The sequence below is a fragment of the Lutra lutra genome, chromosome 7, assembly GCF_902655055.1.
Source record: "Lutra lutra chromosome 7, mLutLut1.2, whole genome shotgun sequence".
NCBI lineage: Eukaryota > Metazoa > Chordata > Mammalia > Carnivora > Mustelidae > Lutra > Lutra lutra.
The window spans coordinates 62399428-62418689 of NC_062284.1; the positions used below are offsets into that span (position 1 = coordinate 62399428).

General features: G+C 38.9%; 1 protein-coding gene across 1 annotated transcript in view; it reads right to left on the minus strand.

The window, feature by feature from the left end:
• Window positions 1–3731: 3731 nt before the first annotated feature.
• Window positions 3732–19262, minus strand: part of UBR1 (ubiquitin protein ligase E3 component n-recognin 1) — a 149723-nt gene continuing 134192 nt past the window's right edge. Inside the window, exons 44-47 of the mRNA XM_047739193.1 lie at window positions 16597–16674; window positions 7878–8048; window positions 6501–6602; window positions 3732–5210 (exon numbers count right to left, since the gene is read on the minus strand). Of these exons, the coding sequence (XP_047595149.1) occupies window positions 5069–5210; window positions 6501–6602; window positions 7878–8048; window positions 16597–16674 (493 nt within the window). The 3' untranslated portion in view covers window positions 3732–5068. The remainder of the gene's footprint in view (window positions 5211–6500; window positions 6603–7877; window positions 8049–16596; window positions 16675–19262) is intronic.

Sequence of the window (19262 nt, forward strand, 5' to 3'; positions counted from 1 at the left end):
TTTCTATTGAGTTGGTTTCTTCCCATTTGGGGGTGGTTGGCAGTTTCTCAGTCCTACAACTCTTTCTTTTTTAAACATTCTATTTGGGGTGCCTGGGTGGCTCAGTCATTGGGCGTCTGCCTTCAGCTCAGGTCATGATCCCAGGGTCCTGGGACTGAGCCCAGCATAGGGCTCCCTGCTCAGCGGGAAGCCTGCTTCTCCCTCTCCCACTCCCCCACTTGTGTTCCCTCTCTCATTGCGTCTCTCTCTGTCAAATAAATAAATAAAATCTTTAAAAAAATAATTTTTTTTTTTTAAATTTGAGAGAGAAAGATAGCAGGAACAGGGGTGAGAGGGAGAAGCAGGCTCCCCCACTGAACAAAGATCCTGACGTGGGGCTCAATCCCAGGACTCTGGGATCACTACCTGAGCCAAAGGCAGACGCTTAACCAACTGAGCCACCCAGGCGCCCCCAGTTCTGCAACTCTTACTCGGTATCCCCTTTCACTTTCCACCACTTCCACTGCACAACCCTGCTGCTGTTGGTGCTTTGAATATATCTGTCCATACTCAGGAGTTCATGGGAGATTTCCTGCTGCTTTGTTTTGTTAAACTTTGGGTTTTTTCTTTTGTTATCCTGGTTAATGCATACAGTTTTCTGGAAGAGTTTTGAGGAAATTCAGAAGCTGTAACTTGATATGATCATACCACCTAACTCTGGATATCTTTTTTTTTTTTTTTTAAAGATTTTATTTATTTATTTGACAGACAGAGATCACAAGTAGGCAGAGAGGCAGGCAGAGAGAGAGGAAGGGAAGCAGGCTCCCTGCCGAGCAGAGAGCCCGATGCGGGACTCGATCCCAGGACCCCGAGATCATGACCTGAGCCGAAGGCAGCGGCTTAACCCACTGAGCCACCCAGGCGCCCTGGATATCTTTTTATTAATGGAGTTCTTTGTTGTACTGAAGTTTTAATTTTTTTTTAAGAGGAAGGGAGGGAGAAAGAGAGAGAGAGAGAGCACTCACTCACAGGGGTGGGGAGGAGCAGAGGGTGAGGGGGAGAGAGAATCTTAAGCAGGCTTCACCCCCAATGTGGAGTCCAATGTAGGGCTTGATTTCACAATCCTGAGATCACACCCTGAGGTGAAATCAAGAGTCAAATGCTTAACAGACTGAGCCACCCAGGTGCTCCAGTTTTAAATGTTAATGCAAATTGTAAAAATCTGCCTGGTTTTATTTGTTTTTCCTAGTAGTGGCCAGCTATTCTAAGTACAGAGAAGACTTCATCAAAGTAACTTCTTCCTAATTCCAAGTGCCTTGTATTTTCATAACCAAACACTTTCTTCACTGCCTTCAGAGCTACTACTCACCTAGAATATTGTAAAATCTTAAAACAAAAGCAATGACTTTTGTTTTAACTCTAGGTATCCTTTCCTTAAATGAAAGTTTACATAGAAAGTCAAAATGAAATATCACAACTATCTAAGTTTGGCACTTTTCCCCTCTTTGATCTGCTTTTCTCTCTGAGGCTCTTTGGCACGTAGACTAAATCACTGAGGTAAAAACAAAGAAAGCTCTAAATTTTAAGGGTAATGGTTTAGAAACAGAAGGAAATCATAATGGTTTTGTAAAGGCTCAATCTCAGGAGATTCTGATTCAGGACCAAGGGTGAAATCTGGAAATTTATTTTGTTAATGCTTTTTAAGTGACTCCTAACAGTCAAGTCTGAGAACCATTAGATTAGATTTATGCTGTCCAATACAGTAGCTACCAGCCACACACGCCTAGTAATTAAAATTACTATTAAACTACTAAAATTAAAATTAAGTAAAATAAAAAATCCAGGTCCTCAGTTGCACTAGACACATTTCAAAACGTTCAACAGCTGCATAGGGACAGCAACTATCATACTGGAGTGCAAATCAAGAACATTCCTGTCACTGCAGAGTTCTCTAGACAGTGCTGCTCTATACAGTGGAGTCCACAATAGGTGTGGACACACCCAAAGAGATGCATAGATTCACTTGGAAGATATTTAAATAGAAATATTCTACTTTTTAGCTGCTTTTTAAAAATCTCCATTTTTGGGCAATCATTTATAATGTACTTAATACATTAGTACCATACTGAATATAAAAAATTCTCTTTGTATATATGTATAGTGCATGCTTAAAAATTATTTACTGATGGAATGTATGGTCAGAAAGTTTGGAGACCATTACACTGAATACCTGTGTCTTTTATTTTATTTTTTAAGATTTTTATTTATTTATTTGTCAGAGAGAGAGCACAAACAGGGGGAGCAGCAGGCAGAGGGGGAGGGAGAAGCAGGCTCTCCACTGAGCAAGGACCCCGATACAGGGCTCCATCCCAGGACCCAGGGATCATGACCTGAGCCAAAGTCAGATGCTTAACCGACTGAGCCACCCAGGTGTCCCAATACCTATGTGTTTTAAAGAATTTGTCTGGGCTGGCAGAGGTAACATTTAATTAGAGCTCCTTTCTAGGTACAGATTTTTATACTTCAAACCCAAATCCCCAGACATGAGAAGTCCCTTTTTTCTTTGTAAATATACACATATAAGATATTTTATTTCAAAAAGCACAAGAACATTATACAAGTTTTAAATTTACATTTTGCAATAAAAGATATCAATATATGCATTATTTGTATAACTTCATCATGGATGGCAATTGAATCAGTGGTATAAACATGTTGCAGTCACTAGATATAGATCATCATCACAGTGAACCAAATGCATAGTTGTTATGAAATGACAAATGACCACTAACAGGTGAACTCACAGCCCATACACCAGCAAAATAAATTAATTATACAGATATATGCTTTTCTTCACTCTATCATTAAAATTCCTGTCAGCCCCTCACCAAAAACATTAGAAAAACACAGTTTTGGAGCCATCCTGTTGAACTGGTTCCTCCACATTCTACACTAATGAAAATAAAGTGACTTTTTGCTCATTTGCAAGTAAACTCCGTAAGCATAATTAAATTGTTTGCAATGATGAAGGCAAACCACTATGATATTTGAATATAATTAGAAATCCCTAGGGCTGGGGACAGCACTAAGACACATAATCATCTCCAGTGCAGGGGTATGAATCAATCTCAAGAGTGGAACTCAATATGAAATGGGTTCTTTGGCAGTGAAGGTCTGACTGGCCAGGACAGGGTAGTCCCTCTGGCAGCTTAAGAGCTTAACCAAAGGGTTTATGAAGTGAATATAAAAAGACTAGAAATAAAAAGTCAGTTTATCTTTGCTAAATGGGGCCAATCAGGGCAGAAGTCAGCATCTTCTGTTGCCTATTCTGGCTCAGATTTTCCAGTCAGACCACCCACCACCACCCCCAAATTATATCAGAAATAAAGGGAGATGTTCTAATCATTTAATCATACTGACAAACTGGACAAGCAGAATACTGAATTTTCGGATCCTCACTCATCACTTGTTACAAATAGTTCAGTGGAATTGTATCTTGTTTCCTGATACCTTCCGAATAATAATTATTCAAGTATAAAATCATGATTATGATTCTGATACCCGTTCATGCCAATCCTTTACTGCAAAGCCCATCTTTACTTTACACAACACCACCAAAAAAATCTAACCCCAGATGTGCATCATCACTTTGCAAATATATTTTTATTTGTTTGCCTTTGCTGAGCAAAAAGAAGACAGGAAAACATTTACACACATATACGATGGTAGTCACCAAAGGCAAAATCAGATGGTCTTTGAATGCATCTTTCAAATTCTTGACATTATTCCAGAGACACAAGAAGCTAAAGTGGAAGATTTCAATTTATCTTCTGTCTGCTGTTTAGATCACAAGTTCTCGATATAAAAACTTAAAGCCAAAAACCAGGAAGTCTACACACAGATTCGGGAGAGCTCTATTATCTATAAACACGATGGCTCAACCACAGCATATTATAACAGGACACATGACCACTGATCACATGGCTTTTTTGGTTGTCGGTACTAGTCATAAAACCAGAGTTTATGAAAAGGTTGCACACAGGTAACAACGGAAGGATTTGTCTTTTATAAAGACACAGAAGATGACAGAGTTGGCTTCAATCTGATTGTTCTTATCGACAGCTGCCATGCTCCATTCACGGGGGAATTTTCTTATCCTCGTTCTAGAGATAGTTTACATCAGAACTGTATCAGGTTCTTAAGAGTCAAATAGGATGGTGCCACAAACAAGAGATAAGGGAACTCATTTTAGAAATTTGCCTCTGGAAAATAGAAAGTATAATTTCAAAATTCAACAAAGCTATTTGTGGTAAGAGGTGAGAACTACAGTTTCTTTGGCCCATAAGGGATAGGATAATGTATACATTAACCTATCTTATCCTATTCTTGAGGTCTACAATGGGCAAAAAGCTTTTCCACATTAGCAGACATTTGCCTTAAAAATGGCAACTCAGCCCACAGAAAGAGTTGTTTGATTTCTGGCTGAAACAGTAAGCGGCACATTAGGGGTATTTCCTTAAAAGAGAAGTAATTAAAAAAAATTTACTCTTTCGGAAAATTTCTCAGTTGAAGTATACTGAATGGTTTCTGCAATTCCTCTTTAGCTGCATGGAAGACGACCACAGATTAGAATCCTGTTAGTGCTTCAATGTCAGCTAAACTAAACCTGGGTATGTGCGGGAAATACCAACACAAAACTGCAGAAGAGTTAGCCAACATAAATAAATGTCCACAACTGCTTAATGTGACTTCATTTACCAAGTGAATGAAATGAAAAGAAGTGGGACAGATTATGAAGGGAAATGAGTTTTCTGGAAATAGCAGAATCAGACACTTGGGGTAAAGAAGCATTTTTTAGTGTTCTAGAACATAAAACAGATTAATCAATGTCTTTTTTCTCCTTAAGCATATTTTCACTAATTGAAAGCAATACTCCGTTAAGGAATATTGTATTGACGTATGTGAATCTGGACATGGAGCAAAGATCCGCCAACCCTTCCCTAGCCCTCAGAAAGATCTCCGTAATTTTGAATCGGTCGGTCGTCATTACTGTTCTTCATTTGTGATTGTCCCAAGGCAAGGTTGAAGCTCACAATAATTGCCAGTTGAATCCAAATAACATCTGATTAGTTTCCTGGCTCCTAGCAATCTCTTCTATAATGCAGTGTTGTTGCCACACCAAATGGAGCTTCCGATATCGCTCACGAGATAAATGAAGGGGGTTGCCCCTCCTTCAGGGAAAAAACAAACAAACAAACAACATGTAAGTTCAAATCAAATAACTGCCACATCTTTACTGCCTAAATTAGTTCACACTCTTGAGATGTTCTTAGAACTGGGAGGAATCACAAGGACAGAGTTTTAAAAGGGATATTCTCCCTTCACCCCTAATCACCACAAACTTAACAGATCACTTAGCCGATGAAGCAGAAATTTACTCCTTGATTATTCAGAAAAGAGGCAAAGTATATCACAGGCATTATGAGACCCCATTTATTTTATTTTTTTATTTTTTTAAAGATTTTATTTATTTATTTGACAGAGACCAGAAGTGGGCAGAGAGGCAGGCAGGGAGAGAGAGAGGGGGAAGCAGGCTCCTGCGAGCAGAGAGCCTGATGCGGGGCTCGATCCCAGGGCCCTGAGATCACGACCTGAGCCGAAGGCAGAGGCTTTAACCCACTGAGCCACCCAGGCGCCCCATGAGACCCCATTTAAATGTAAGGTTTATAACATGAAGCAGCTCTATTCCTTTTCTGGGTAGTCTAATGGGGCCTTAATGGCTTTTTGGCCTCATACAGTTTACTTAGCTTTGATTTCTAGTCTTTGTATATAGGAGAGATTAAGTCCGAAGTATAACACTAAGTCCTCAAATGACATTCTGCTGCTCAGAAATATTTGCTTATTGTTGTCTTTATGACATAACAAATTTGCTGGTGATTAGCAAATATTTAAACAAAACTATTCCACATCAATTCTAAGGCAGTATAGTCCATAACACAGCTAATCTCAAATGACTAAAGTTTGGCTGTTGCAATTATGGAGAACTGTGAGATCCTCAGTCTGGAGGCACTCAAGTGCCTCAGTTGGTTGGGTATTTTCAAATTGCCTAATGAAGTAAAAAATCTTGCTACTTCTTACCTTTCTGGAACAACTCAGATCTTATCCTCAGTCAATAACTACTTTCACCATTCAGCTATTTTCTCCCTTAATCCAAAGACTACCTCCATACTTAGACCTTCTAAGTAATTCTGAACAAAGGTTGATTAAAAACAACATAATATTCAAACATTAGGATGGCTACATCTTTAATTTTAGAGGAGGATTACCCTCACATTCTGGAGAAGCACAAAGCTGTTCAAAATTATGTGCTACATTTAGGATGGTATCATACTTAGTATTTTTAATTTGTACTTATTTTAAAATATCTCTCAATATTTAGCATTAGTTTCTGTGTTTAAAGAACTGTTACTGTCCATGTCCAATAATGGGACTAAAATGAAAAATAAATAAACCAATCTTACTTCAGGCCAGGGTCTGTTTCTCCATATTCATCCAAGTAAGGGGCTGGATAGGCACAGCCTCTGGCTTTACCTTCAACCAGGACTACTCTGCATTCTCGGATTCTGAAGGAAAAAACAACCAATTGGAAATGTTATTAACTGCAGGTATGCAAATGATAGGCACTAAATCAAAGTTAATCTAGAGAAAAGACACGGCCAATATCTTAGGAATTCAGTATAAAGAGAGTAAACATAGACCAACAGACTAAACTGTGTTTTGTTTAAATAAAAGACAGTGAACACTGCAATTTTTACTTAAGTATGGGAAAGGATCAGTGGATTTAGGGAATTGGGACCATTAATACTGACTGAATGTATTGAAGAGAGGAAGGAAGCTGTTCTACTTGAGCCACAGATACCCTGGAAAATGATGTCCAGGGTTGTTTCTGGACCTACAACCTAGAATGGGGAGCTTAACAGAAGGACAGAACATCTCTTGTTCTGATAACTTTGGGCCAGAAAGAAGGTCAGCTAGGGAAGTGTCAAGCCATTTCCAGTTAGAACCAGCCTCCAACAGTGCAAATTATAAAGAACTACTGTGCCACTGTGAAGTTACTTGTGCCTGTTACAGCCTAGACAGGAAGATATAAAAAGAATGTCTGTATGCACGTGTACAGAAGGGATAAGTACCAAAGAGTGACATAAAATAAATAGATGGAATAGGTAGTGGGTTTACATGCTGTAAGTTTCCTAAAAGAAGAAAATAGGTGTTTGGGTGTGGCTTCTAAGAATTCATTCCCGCTGTTCCAACAGATGCCTACACGCAATAATTACATATTCCATAGTTAGATATTTGGGCTTACATAAACAGAAACTACATTACATAGCGAGAATGGAAAGAAAAAGCACCCATCTCCACTTTGAATTTTATTTCTCTCAGGGAACCTGTACTGTTCTTTCATAAACATTAAGTTAACTATTGTTCCACTTTCAGCCTTTTGGTGAGAGAACAGGGAAAACAATGGTTGCCTGATAGTGGAAATGAAGAAAATGAATATATTCAAAGGACAACTTTGCATAGGTACTTTTAAAATATAAGTGTGAGGACTCTAAGCCCTTTCACCACACCTGAGTGTTATACAACACCAGAGTAATCAATGCAAACTCTATCATGCTTACAATATACCACAAACAATTGAATGTGAACAGAATCCTTTTTTCAAACTTATTTTGTAATATTCTGTAATATCTTCTCAAGTGCAATTTCATGTGAATAACAGGTCTATTAACTTCTGATAGACCATTTCCTACCAACACACTGTTCTACCATAATAGCCTCCAGATTGGATCCAGATTCCGTAAATTCATTATGAAGCATCCAGAACACTCACTACTCACTTTAGGAAAATGCAGACTCCAGCTCCACAGTGAAGTGCATGAAAAATGCAAGCTCCAACCTCTTCCCCATTCACAATTTCTTGGCAGCAAATGTTCTGAGAACACAGTATGGCTCCACAGAAAAGACAAAGGACAGGGTGCTTTCGCTCATCATCTGTAGACCGTGGGCACCTCAAGGGGAAGAAAACATTTAGTATGGGGGAGAAACAATAAAAGCATGATATATTCAGTTAGCAATGAATTGAGTTCATTATTGGCTGCTTTGCAGAAAAGAAAGTTCTTAAATACACAAGAAAATGTTCATTCACTCATTCGTTTAGAGAGGGAGAGAGAAAGAGAGAATCCCACACAGGCTCTATGCCCAGGGTGAAGAGCAGGTTCCATGCCTAGTGCAGAGCCCAATGTAGGGACCCGTCTCAAAACCCTGAGATCATGACCTGAGCTAAAATCAAGAGCTGGATGCCTAGCGGACTGAGCCACCCAGGTGCCCCAAAACACAAGAAAACATTTAATTATATGATTCCTCTTTAATAAAGACATAACAAAAAAAATCTCCTGATTAATCCATAGTAAAAAAACTTATTATTAAAAATACAGTGTCCTGATAATTCCCATAGTTTGGCAATTAAATATGCCTTGAGACTGAGATACTTTTTATAGAATCTAGTATTCAGCTGACATGACCAATTATAGTCAACTCCCTCCTCTGGATTGGTTTCGTCAAGCTTACGTCCTCAGTATTAGAGCAATATGAACTGGTTAAGTGTAAAAAAAAAATTTTTTTTTTATCACAAATGTGCAGTAAGGGTTCAGATACATTTTCCTGTCCATTTTGTTTAAGTATTGAGATCTTTAGGGTTAAAATAAGACTGTAGTATTAGAGTTCACACACTATCTGGGAAACAAAGCAAGTCCGTAGGAAGGAAAAAGTGACAGAGCTGACTTGCTTGAACCAAGCAGTACGCTGAGATCTATCATTTTACACAGAAGATGCTAGAGCCTTGCTGTAATGCCCCTCAAAGAGGGGTATCACTCTCTGAATTAAAGCGATAATGCTATCTTTAAAAAAAAAAAAAAAGCTTTCTACACTCCTATCTCTGCCTTCTAATGGACATATTAGAAACATCAAGAATTCCTTTATTTGGGGAGTAATAAATAAATGCAACCGGTAAGCTGAGATCCAGTGAGGCTTAAAATGGGGTCAGAATAAAGAACACCAAAAGAACCTCCATCTCCAATAAAGCATTAACAGTTTATTCTCTGATCCCTCATTTCTCAGGTAAGATAATAAAACCACTACTGTCTACATAGGAGCAGAAGGACTCCGTGCACAGGTATTCCACTCCTGTCTCCGGGAGGTGAGGAGACTATTTTCACTTCCAGAGGGAAGAACACAATTTTAGCTCTTTTTGGATAAAGCCAAAATCTTTCACTTAGTGCAGGATGGCCGAGTCCTATCACTAATATCCTAGAGAGGAAAAAAGGGGTGATACCTAAAGTATAGTAACTGGGCAGCTTACCCTCCTACAGTAGAAATGGCTCAGTCTTAATGGAAACTGATGGTGACAAAGAACTGGAAGAGATCATAAGATTTATTTTCACTTTACTTAAAACCAGTATGTAGTATCATCCAGAGGGATCTTCACTGTGATTAGTGACTAACACTCTCCTCAGATCCTTCTAGGAGCCAACAGTGATACTCCTTAACACTGGGATTCACCTATTCACTGGGATTCTGTGATAGCAATACAGCCCTAAGATTAGGAGAATCACTGCATTTGGAGCTGGATGCAATTTCTGAAACCACCTAGCTCATGTTTTAAGGGCTGAGAGGTGAATGGCTCAGCCATTTCTTTAGGTGGTTGAACCTAATCTGCATGGGACAAACAGCAAGGGAACTAAAACCAAGATCAATTCTATCTAGCACAAGAGGTGGGAGTATGGGCTGCCCAAGCCCCTGCTGGGCCCATTAAAGTCCCTGGCTTCAGGGCTCAAAGCAATGGTTGTAACAGAATGGGATAATTTCCCTAATCATTTTGGAGATCAGTGATTCTCAGAGGCCACATAAGGGCTCTTCAAACCCTCAAAATTATAATCAACTGCAATCCCTTTCTTTGCTCCTTCAAATGACAGCAAGTTATTTAACATATGACTAAGGACTACAATAGTCACTTTGTACGCCAAGGCAGTTCATTAGAATTATTAACTGGTATCCTTGAAACAAAATTTAAGAGTTCTTTGTGTTTTCTGAGAGCTCTAATTAAATTTATTAAGAAGTCTGGCTGCTGTACAATGCTTACTTAATATTACAGAACTCCTAACTGAGCTTTGGAATTCCTGCCATTTGCAAAACAAGATGCTCTATTACCATGCATCATCAATAAAGTCTTGACTAGGCTTTGATTTTCAGACTGAGATTCTTGCCTTTTAATTACAAATTACTGCTAATTTCATGTCATTGCTATTAATCTGGTTTGCTATGGGTGGTAGTGTGATGCCACCTGAATGTCAAGGATACATAACAGCATCAGTAGTAATTCCGGCCTATTATTTTTAAGACATGATACACTGTGATTCAAATATGAAATATTCACACGCCAATGGCTAAGGCGGACATGAATATAATTTCTCCATCCAGGGGCATTACATTGTTGGTGTGCAGCTCATGAATTTATGTTATTTGAATAACTTACATCATATTATAGCAAGGTAAGTGTGAACTGTTAATGTTATATTGTAAGAGCCTATTTAGCCAGAGCAGCACCACCTCAGTTTAACAGCCATTTTGTTGTTTATGCAGTAAAACTTAAACTGACACTACCCCAGCAGGGGAACTTACTTAAAAGCAAGTCTGGGAAACCAGTCCCAGGTAACAAAGCCCAAATACAAGGGTGGGTCAGTTCAGGTAGAGATAACAGCCCGAGTGCAGGGATGAGTTGGGTCAGGGGGAGACATCGAATCAGTAGAGTGCGCACACTGTCTCCCTAGCTACCAAGGAGTGTGGGCCCCACCTTTTGGGTGCCAATTCTGACCAAGGCGATAGGCTAGTTCAAATGTCTACTATAGGGTAAATTGTAGTTCAATTGGCCACCCGTGTGTGACCTAGCATGACTGCAGCTTTCTCTGTGTGTTACAATCTCATTCGCCACCTGTGTGTGGCCAGGGTCAACCACATGGTCTTTGCTCTATAAAAGTTAATCTGTGAGGCAGGGAGGGCTTGTCCTCTCTGTAAGGGGCAGCCCCGACCAATCTGTTTGACGGTCGGTTTGATTCTTGATGCTTGGTGCAAAATAAAGCTTTGCTTGACCTTTGCTTTGTATCAGTCTCCCTCCTTTGACCATGGACCCATTATTAGGGGACCCAACAATATGACATTACTTTATCATATAGAATCATGTGGGTTTTTTTTTTTAAAGATTTTATTTATTTGACAGAGAGAGATCACTAGTAGACAGAGAGGCAGGCAGAGAGAGAGAGAGAGAGGGAAGTAGTCTCCCTGCTGAGCAGAGAGCCCGATGTGGGACTCGATCCCAGGACCCTGAGATCATGACCTGAGCCGAAGGCAGCGGCTTAACCCACTGAGCCACCCAGGTGCCCCTAGAATCATGTGTTTAAGCTCATGCTGTTTTCTTATAAAAGTAACTAATTCAGGTAATTCATTTATGATATTCATAATGAGTACAATGTAACTTGTTTATTGTACTTCTTACCAGTCTTTATCATCCAGATTTTTTTTTTTTAAAGCAATCAGTGAAAGGGAAGAGGAAGATAAAGTCCGAGAAACACTGCGTTAGTGTGGTATTTATTTTGATTGAGGTAGAGGAGAACAAGTATCAAAAAAGGCTAAGGTGGTGTACTTCTCTCTCCAGCACCCAGGCTTAAAACTGAGCCACAATGCTATTACTTGTTTTGCTGTTCTAATAAGATTTCATATAAGATTTGGCTTGCACAAACAAGGATTCTTCAGTGTTATTTCAGTGAGGATGTGGTCACCTCACTCTAATGCACATATAACAGTGCTTAACGACACATGTATAAAAGATATTTCTAAGAGAACTATTTGTTTATGAAGTTGAAAACAGTTTATTTCAGCTGACAGATGTGCTGACCACAATTCTACAGTAGCACACTGTTAAAAGATACAGGAATAAATGATGATTCTTAGAGTGCTTTAAAAAAAAAAAAAGGCTCCTGTAGCTTTAAAAAAAAAGTTGTGGGGAGATATTCTAGAACATGGTAGAGTATCAAGCTCCGAGCTCTGGGAATTGTTTCTTCTACCAATACAACTATTGATCTGGCAAGAACTGTCTGAAGCAACTATTTTGGGACTTGAAATCTAGGTGAACACTTACAGCATCCACAGGAGTGCTTACCAAAGAAAGAGGCTGGTAAGTTTCAATGAATTTTGGCTTTTTGTGTTGTGACTACCACCTTCTAACTCCCAGCCCTATAGCAGGTAGCTATGGGGGTGGCTGCCCATAATTCCGGTGTGGCTTGCTGGTGCCATGATGGGTAATAGAGATGATGTCCTCAAAAGTCATGGTTGTGGGTTTAGCTCTACCTGGCAGTTTACTGGAGGGCTGACAGAGATATTGGCCATTGTTTCAACCCCTATGGACTAAAGTGACTTTCTCTGCAGTGATGGTAGAGGGAATTTAAAGAGACAGAATATTCTTTATATTTTTTTCTTCTCTTACTTTTCTTGTTGGATACAGAAATTTAAGGAAATCTTGTCAGTTCACTGGCTGACTGCAGAGATAATGGAACAGAGACTTTAGTGGATACACAAAAAGGAACACAGTCTTTGCAAAAAACAAAAACAAAGAAAAAAAAAAAACACAGCTTGGAAAAGTCACTAAAGAGACACCTGAAGCCTTTATCAAGCAACAGTGGCAATTCTTGGGAATAAGGTAGAATTTGATTTGCAGAGCCACTACAATAATCAAAATGTCCCATTCTCAACAAAACTAACAGAGCTTACAAAGAAGCAGAAAAGTATGACCTATTCACAGTCAAAGCAACACTGAAAAAGTTGGAAAGGCTGCACGTTATAATTTCAAAACTTACTACACAGCCATGGTAATTAAAAGTGTGGTACTAGCATCAGGACAGACATATAAACCAATGGAATAGACTTTAGAATTTAGAAAGGAACCCAAACATCCATGACCAACTGATTTTCAACATGGGTGCCAAGATTATCCAAACTCTTTAAAAATGGTGCTGGGATAATTGGAAACCATATGAAAGAAAGAATGAAGTTGGACCTCCTGTCTTATTCCAGAAATTAACTCAAAACAAATCCACAGTCTAGGAGTATCTGGGTGGCTCAGTCAGTTAAACCTCTGCCTTCACCTCAGGTCATGATCCCAGGGTCCTGGGATCAAGTTCTGCATCAGGCTCTCTGCTCAGCAGGAAGCCTGCTTCTCCCTCTCCCACTCCCCCTGCTTGTTCTCTCTCTCTAATAAATAAAATCTTAAAAAAAAAAACAAAACCCAAAAAACAAACCCACAGTCTAAACATAAAGCTAAAACTACAAAACTATTCAAAGAAAACAAAGGGGTAAACCTTCATGACCTCAGATCTGGCAATGGATTTTTAGTTTTGACACCAAAAACACAAGAAACAAACAAAAAAATAGGTAAAATGAACTTAAAAAAAAAAAAAGATTTTATTTACTTATTTGACCGAGATACAGCAAGAAAGGGAACACAATTGGGGAGTGGGAGGGAGAAGCAGGCTTCCATTGAGCAGGGAGCCCAAAGCAGGGCTCCATCCCAGGACACTGGGATCATGACCTGAGCTGAAGGGAGATGCTTAAGGAATAAGCCACCCAGGTGCCCTTAAAATTAACTATTACATATTGAAAACATTATGAAGAATGTGAAAACACAACCTATAGAATGGAAGAAAATATTTGCGAAATAAAAATCTGGTAAGTGCTGAATATCCAGAATATACTGAAAGAGAACAGAAGAGGCCATCCCAAAACATGCCACTTTGGCATATTGATTATTTTGAATTAAAGTTACTTAAGAAACAGCAGGTGCAAAAAGGACACTCTGACTATCTTTTGTTCTCCTGGAAGCAGGAAATAAGTCTCCCCTGTGAAGGTATCCTCCCTATACCAGAAGCATAGAAAATACCCTTACCACCAGAGATAGGGAATTCAAGGTCAAGAAGGCTGTATAGGGGCTCCTGGGTGGCTCAGTGGGTTAAAGCCTCTGCCTTCGGCTCAGGTCCTGATCCCGGGGTCCTGGGATCTAGCCCCGCATTGGGCTCTCTGCTCAGCGGGGAGCCTGCTTCCCCCACTCTCTCTGCCTACTTGTGAACCCCCTCCCGTCAAATAAATAAAAAAATCTTTAAAAATTTAAAAAAAAAAGGGCGCCTGAGTGGCTCAGTGGTTTGAAGCCTTTGCCTTCGGCTCGGGTCATGATCCCAGGGTCCTGGGATCGAGCCCCGCATTGGGCTCTCTGCTCGGCGGGGAGACTGCTTCCTCCTCTCTCTAGGCCTGCTTCTCTGCCTACTTGTGATCTCCGTCTGTCAAATAAATAAAATCTTTAAAAAAAAAATAATAAAAAAAAGAAGCCTGTATAAACAAACTCTCTTACTTCTTCATTAATTTGGTACTCCAAGCCTAAACCCCTTTGTCTTGTCAAATCTTTACAAAAAACTGTTTCTTTGACTACAAGGTATAAACCCAGTCATTTCTTTGAGCCTTGTATTTCTATGAGCTCCTACATATGCAAAATTAAACTTTTCTTCTCTTAATCTGTCTTATGTCAATTTAATTATTGGGCTAAAGAACCCAGAGGGAAGAAAGGGTTTTCCTTCCCTTCAATATAGTCTTACAACTCAACAACAAAACAGACAGTCCAATTACAAGAAGGGTAAAGGACTTAAACAGACATATCTCCAAAGAACATACACAAATGTCCAACAAGGACATGAAAAGATGTTTAACATCAGTGGTCATTAAGAAAATGTATATCAAACCTCAATGAGCTACCATTTTATACCCACTAGGATAGTTTTCATTTAAAAAATAGGAAACAACAAGTGTTGACAAGGATATGAAAAACAGGAGTCCACTTATATTGTTGATGGGAATATAAATTGGTATAATTATGGAAAACAGTTTAGTGGTTATTCAAAGATTTAAACACAGAATTACCATAATGACCCAGTAATTCTACTTCTAGGAATATATATCCAAGAGAAATGAAAATAGATGTCCACATAGAAACTTGTACATGAATGTTAATGGTAGCATTATTCTTTTTTTTTTTAATTTTAATTTTTTGTTAACGTATAATGTATTATTAGCCCCACAGGTACAGGTCTGTGAATCGCCAGGTTTACACACTTCACAGCACTCACCATAGCACATACCCTCCCCAATGTCCATAACCCAACCACCTCTCCTACCCTCTTCCCCGGGCAACCCTCAGTTTGTTTTGTGAGATTAAGAGTCTCTTATGGTTTGTCTCTCTCCCAATTCCATCTTGTTTCATTTTTTCCATCCCTACCCCCCAAGCCTCCCACCCTGCCTCTCAAATTCTTCATATTAGGGAGATCATATGATAATTGTCTTTCTCTGATTGACTTATTTTGCTCAGCAAAATACCCTCTAATTCCATCCACATCATTGCGAAAGGCAACATTTCATTTCTTTTGATGGCTGCATAGTATTCCATTGTATATATAACCACATCTTCTTTATCCATTCATCTGTTGATGGACATCTAGGTTCTTTCCATAGTTGGGCTATTGTGGACATTGGGTAGCATTATTCTTAATAGTCAAAAGGGGGAAATAACCTAAATGCTCATCAATGGATAAACAGATAAACAAACTCTGGTATATACATACAATGGAATATTGTTATTATTATTTTTAAGGTGTTATTTTTAAATAATCTCTACACCTAACATGGGGCTCAAACTCACAACCCCAAGATCAAGAGCTGCATGGTCCACTGACTAAGCCAGCCAGGCACCCCTATGGTGGAATATTAATTTAGCCAAGAAAGGACTAAATACATACTACAACTTTTTTTTTTAAGATTTTATTTATTTATTTGACAGAGAGAGAGATCACAAGTAGGCAGAGAGTCAGGCAGAGAGAGAGAGAGAGAAGCAGGCTCCCCGCTGAGCAAAGAGCCCGATGCAGGGCTTGATCCTAGGACACCGAGATCATGACCTGAGCCGAAGGCAGCAGCTTAATCCACTGAGCCACCCAGGTGCCCCTACATACTACAACTTAAATGACCTCAAAAACTATACCAAGTGAAAGAAGCCAGACACAAAAGGTCACACATTATGTGACTCTTTTTATCTGACTCCTTTTATCAGACTCCAGAGTAGCCAGATCCATAGAGACAGGAAGCAGATTACTGGTTACCAGGGGATCGGGAAAGAGGGAAAAGGGGAGTGATTACTTAGTGGATACAAGGATTTCTCTGGCGTGATGAAAAAGTTTTTAAACTAGAGAGAGGTGGTGGTTGCACAACACTGTGAATACACTAAACAGCACTGAATTGTACTCATCATTAATTTATCATTAATTGCTTATTTTATGGTTCTCACCTCAATAATAAGAAAGAAACGACAATCACTGTTATAGAGGATGCGCAGTGGTCACTTTAAAAAAAATTTGCTAGTGGTGATACATATCAATTGCAAGCTTAAAAATTTTTTAGAAATATATTCCTTCTTACCTGAAATGAGAAGCTTGATTTAGGAGGCAGCTATAGTCATCAGGAAGCTCTATCAAACTATTTCTTTTTCTAGGGTATCTAGAAACATAATTTAAAAGACAATTTTACTTCTGAGTAAATAAGCCCATGTCAAAAATTGACCAAGTAATAGAAGGACAAGTATTTTAAAAATAACAAAAGGATCCATACTTGAAACCCACAGTAATTCCTCCTGTTGAGTACATTAAATCCAAGTTTCTTGGCCTAGAATTTCAAATCCTTCATCATCTGGTTTCCTTTCCAAACTCAAATCCCACTATTTCCTAAGACTAAATGTTTTAGCTAAATTTCCATGATAGCTAGGAAGGTAACATAAAGATGTTGTTAAGAACACAGACTTCATGACTAATACATAGGCACTCCTCATTAAATGTAGGAGGCAGAGAGAGAGAGATAGAAAGATGGAGGAACACAGAAAAAAGGATTGTAAAAGTTAAAAAAAAAAAAACCCACACACAAAAAAACCCACAGACTTCATCTGAAATCAGATAGACCTTGCTACAAATCCTAAATTCTTATACCTGACAAGTCACTGAACTTTAGCCTTTATTTCCTGGTCTATAAATAGAGGATGGATATATTATCCTTTCTCAGTCATAAGGTATATCATCAATTTAATAACACATTTCTGAGGTGGTGGGGGGAGAAAAATATAAAGATTCGTGCTGATTTAAGAAATGTTAAATATAAATAATAGTATGGAAGAAGCTCACAGCTATTGAGGACTTAATAAGATATTGAAGCGGAATATAAAATACTTAGTACTTGATAACATGTTTGCAAATATTATTATTCATTCTTACCATACAATACAGATACAATAAAAGCCTTACAAATATGCCCTGGAAACGTCATGTGAATCATGTGGAAATTCTATCCTCAAATCCCAATCACCTTAAATTCTTTATTATTATTATTATTATTTTTATTTGAGAGAGAGGGAAAGTGGGAGAGATCACAGAGGTAGCAGACTCACTGCTGAGCGGGGAGACCCTGATGTGGGGCTTGATCCTAGGACCCCGAGATCATGATCCAAGCCGAAGGCAGACACTTAACAGATGGAGCCACCCAGGTGACCCCCAGTTAACTTAAATTCTCTAATTCCTTCTATGTTCAGCTAAAAATTATCTCCTCTAAGACTGTGCATCATTAAGAATATTTTACTCTTTATTATTATTATTATTATTTTTATTTGAGAGAGAGGGAAAGTGGGAGAGATCACAGAGGTAGCAGACTCACTGCTGAGCGGGGAGACCCTGATGTGGGGCTTGATCCTAGGACCCCGAGATCATGATCCAAGCCGAAGGCAGACACTTAACAGATGGAGCCACCCAGGTGACCCCCAGTTAACTTAAATTCTCTAATTCCTTCTATGTTCAGCTAAAAATTATCTCCTCTAAGACTGTGCATCATTAAGAATATTTTACTCTTTAAATTTCTATAGCATTAACAGTATATTCATACATATACTATTTAATTTTATGTCTTTAGTTTATGTACATAATTAGATTGTAAATTACCCACGACCAAAAAGCTGTATGTGTTAGGTCTTTTTTTTTTTTTTTTTTAAAGATTTTATTTATTTATTTGACAGAGAGATCACAAGCAGGCAGAGAGGTAGGCAGAGAGAGAGGAGGAAGCAGGCTCCCCGCTGAGCAGAGAGCCCGACGTGGGGCTCGATCCCAGGACTCTGAGATCATGACCTGAGCCGAAGGCAGTGGCCTAACCCACTGAGCCACCCAGGTGCCCCTGTGTTAGGTCTTTTAACTCCCAAATTATTTTAGCACCATGCTGAGGAAATAGTAGGTGTCTAAAGGCACACAATGAACTGAAATAAAGGAAAAACTGTGGAGATTAACAGTTTTAAAACATGTACTCATCTTTTAAACTTTTCTCTCTATTCTCTTTTCTTGGTGATGTGAATACTACTGTATCGAAGTTATAAAAGCTGGATCAGTAATCTCTAAATCACTAAAGTTGGGTTAAGGAGCAGGTAGAATATGGGGAAGGAAGTTTGAGGGGTAAGAAAGATGAGAAAAGAAGGTGGCAAATACTCATTGTGCCACAGTTGTTTGGTTTAAGCCATGAGAAAACAGTACTGATGTCAGCAATTAAGGTTGGGGGTCAATTCCTCTGCTTGTTTACTGATGCAATTCAACTGGAATAAAAATTAGACACATATATAACATAAAAAGGCCTTGGAGAGGATACAGAGAAAATAAGCATGCAGTCTGGGCCCTGAGTTTACTATTGAGTGCTTTGTAGTGCTGGCAGGCACACATGAACACACATCTGATAGCTTATTACTAGAGCAGACTTGCAGGAGGAGGTCACATTTGAATTAGTCTTTGAGGAAGAGGTGGATTCTGATTAAGCTGTAACAGTTGGGGGCTGGGGAACAGTTTTGTTGGGTAGTCTTTAAGTATATAGATCAAAAGGGAAGGGAAAGAGGGAATGGTTCTATTTATATCTTACTCTATTCTCAAAAGGAAAAAAGTGGAGTGTTGTAATACTGTTACTATTTTTTGATTTTAATAAACTGGCAGCTCCAAAATGCCATCTCCTCCTGTGCCTTTTAATAAGTATGTTAGAGCTTAACGGAGAGGAGCTGGTGGAATGAAACAATT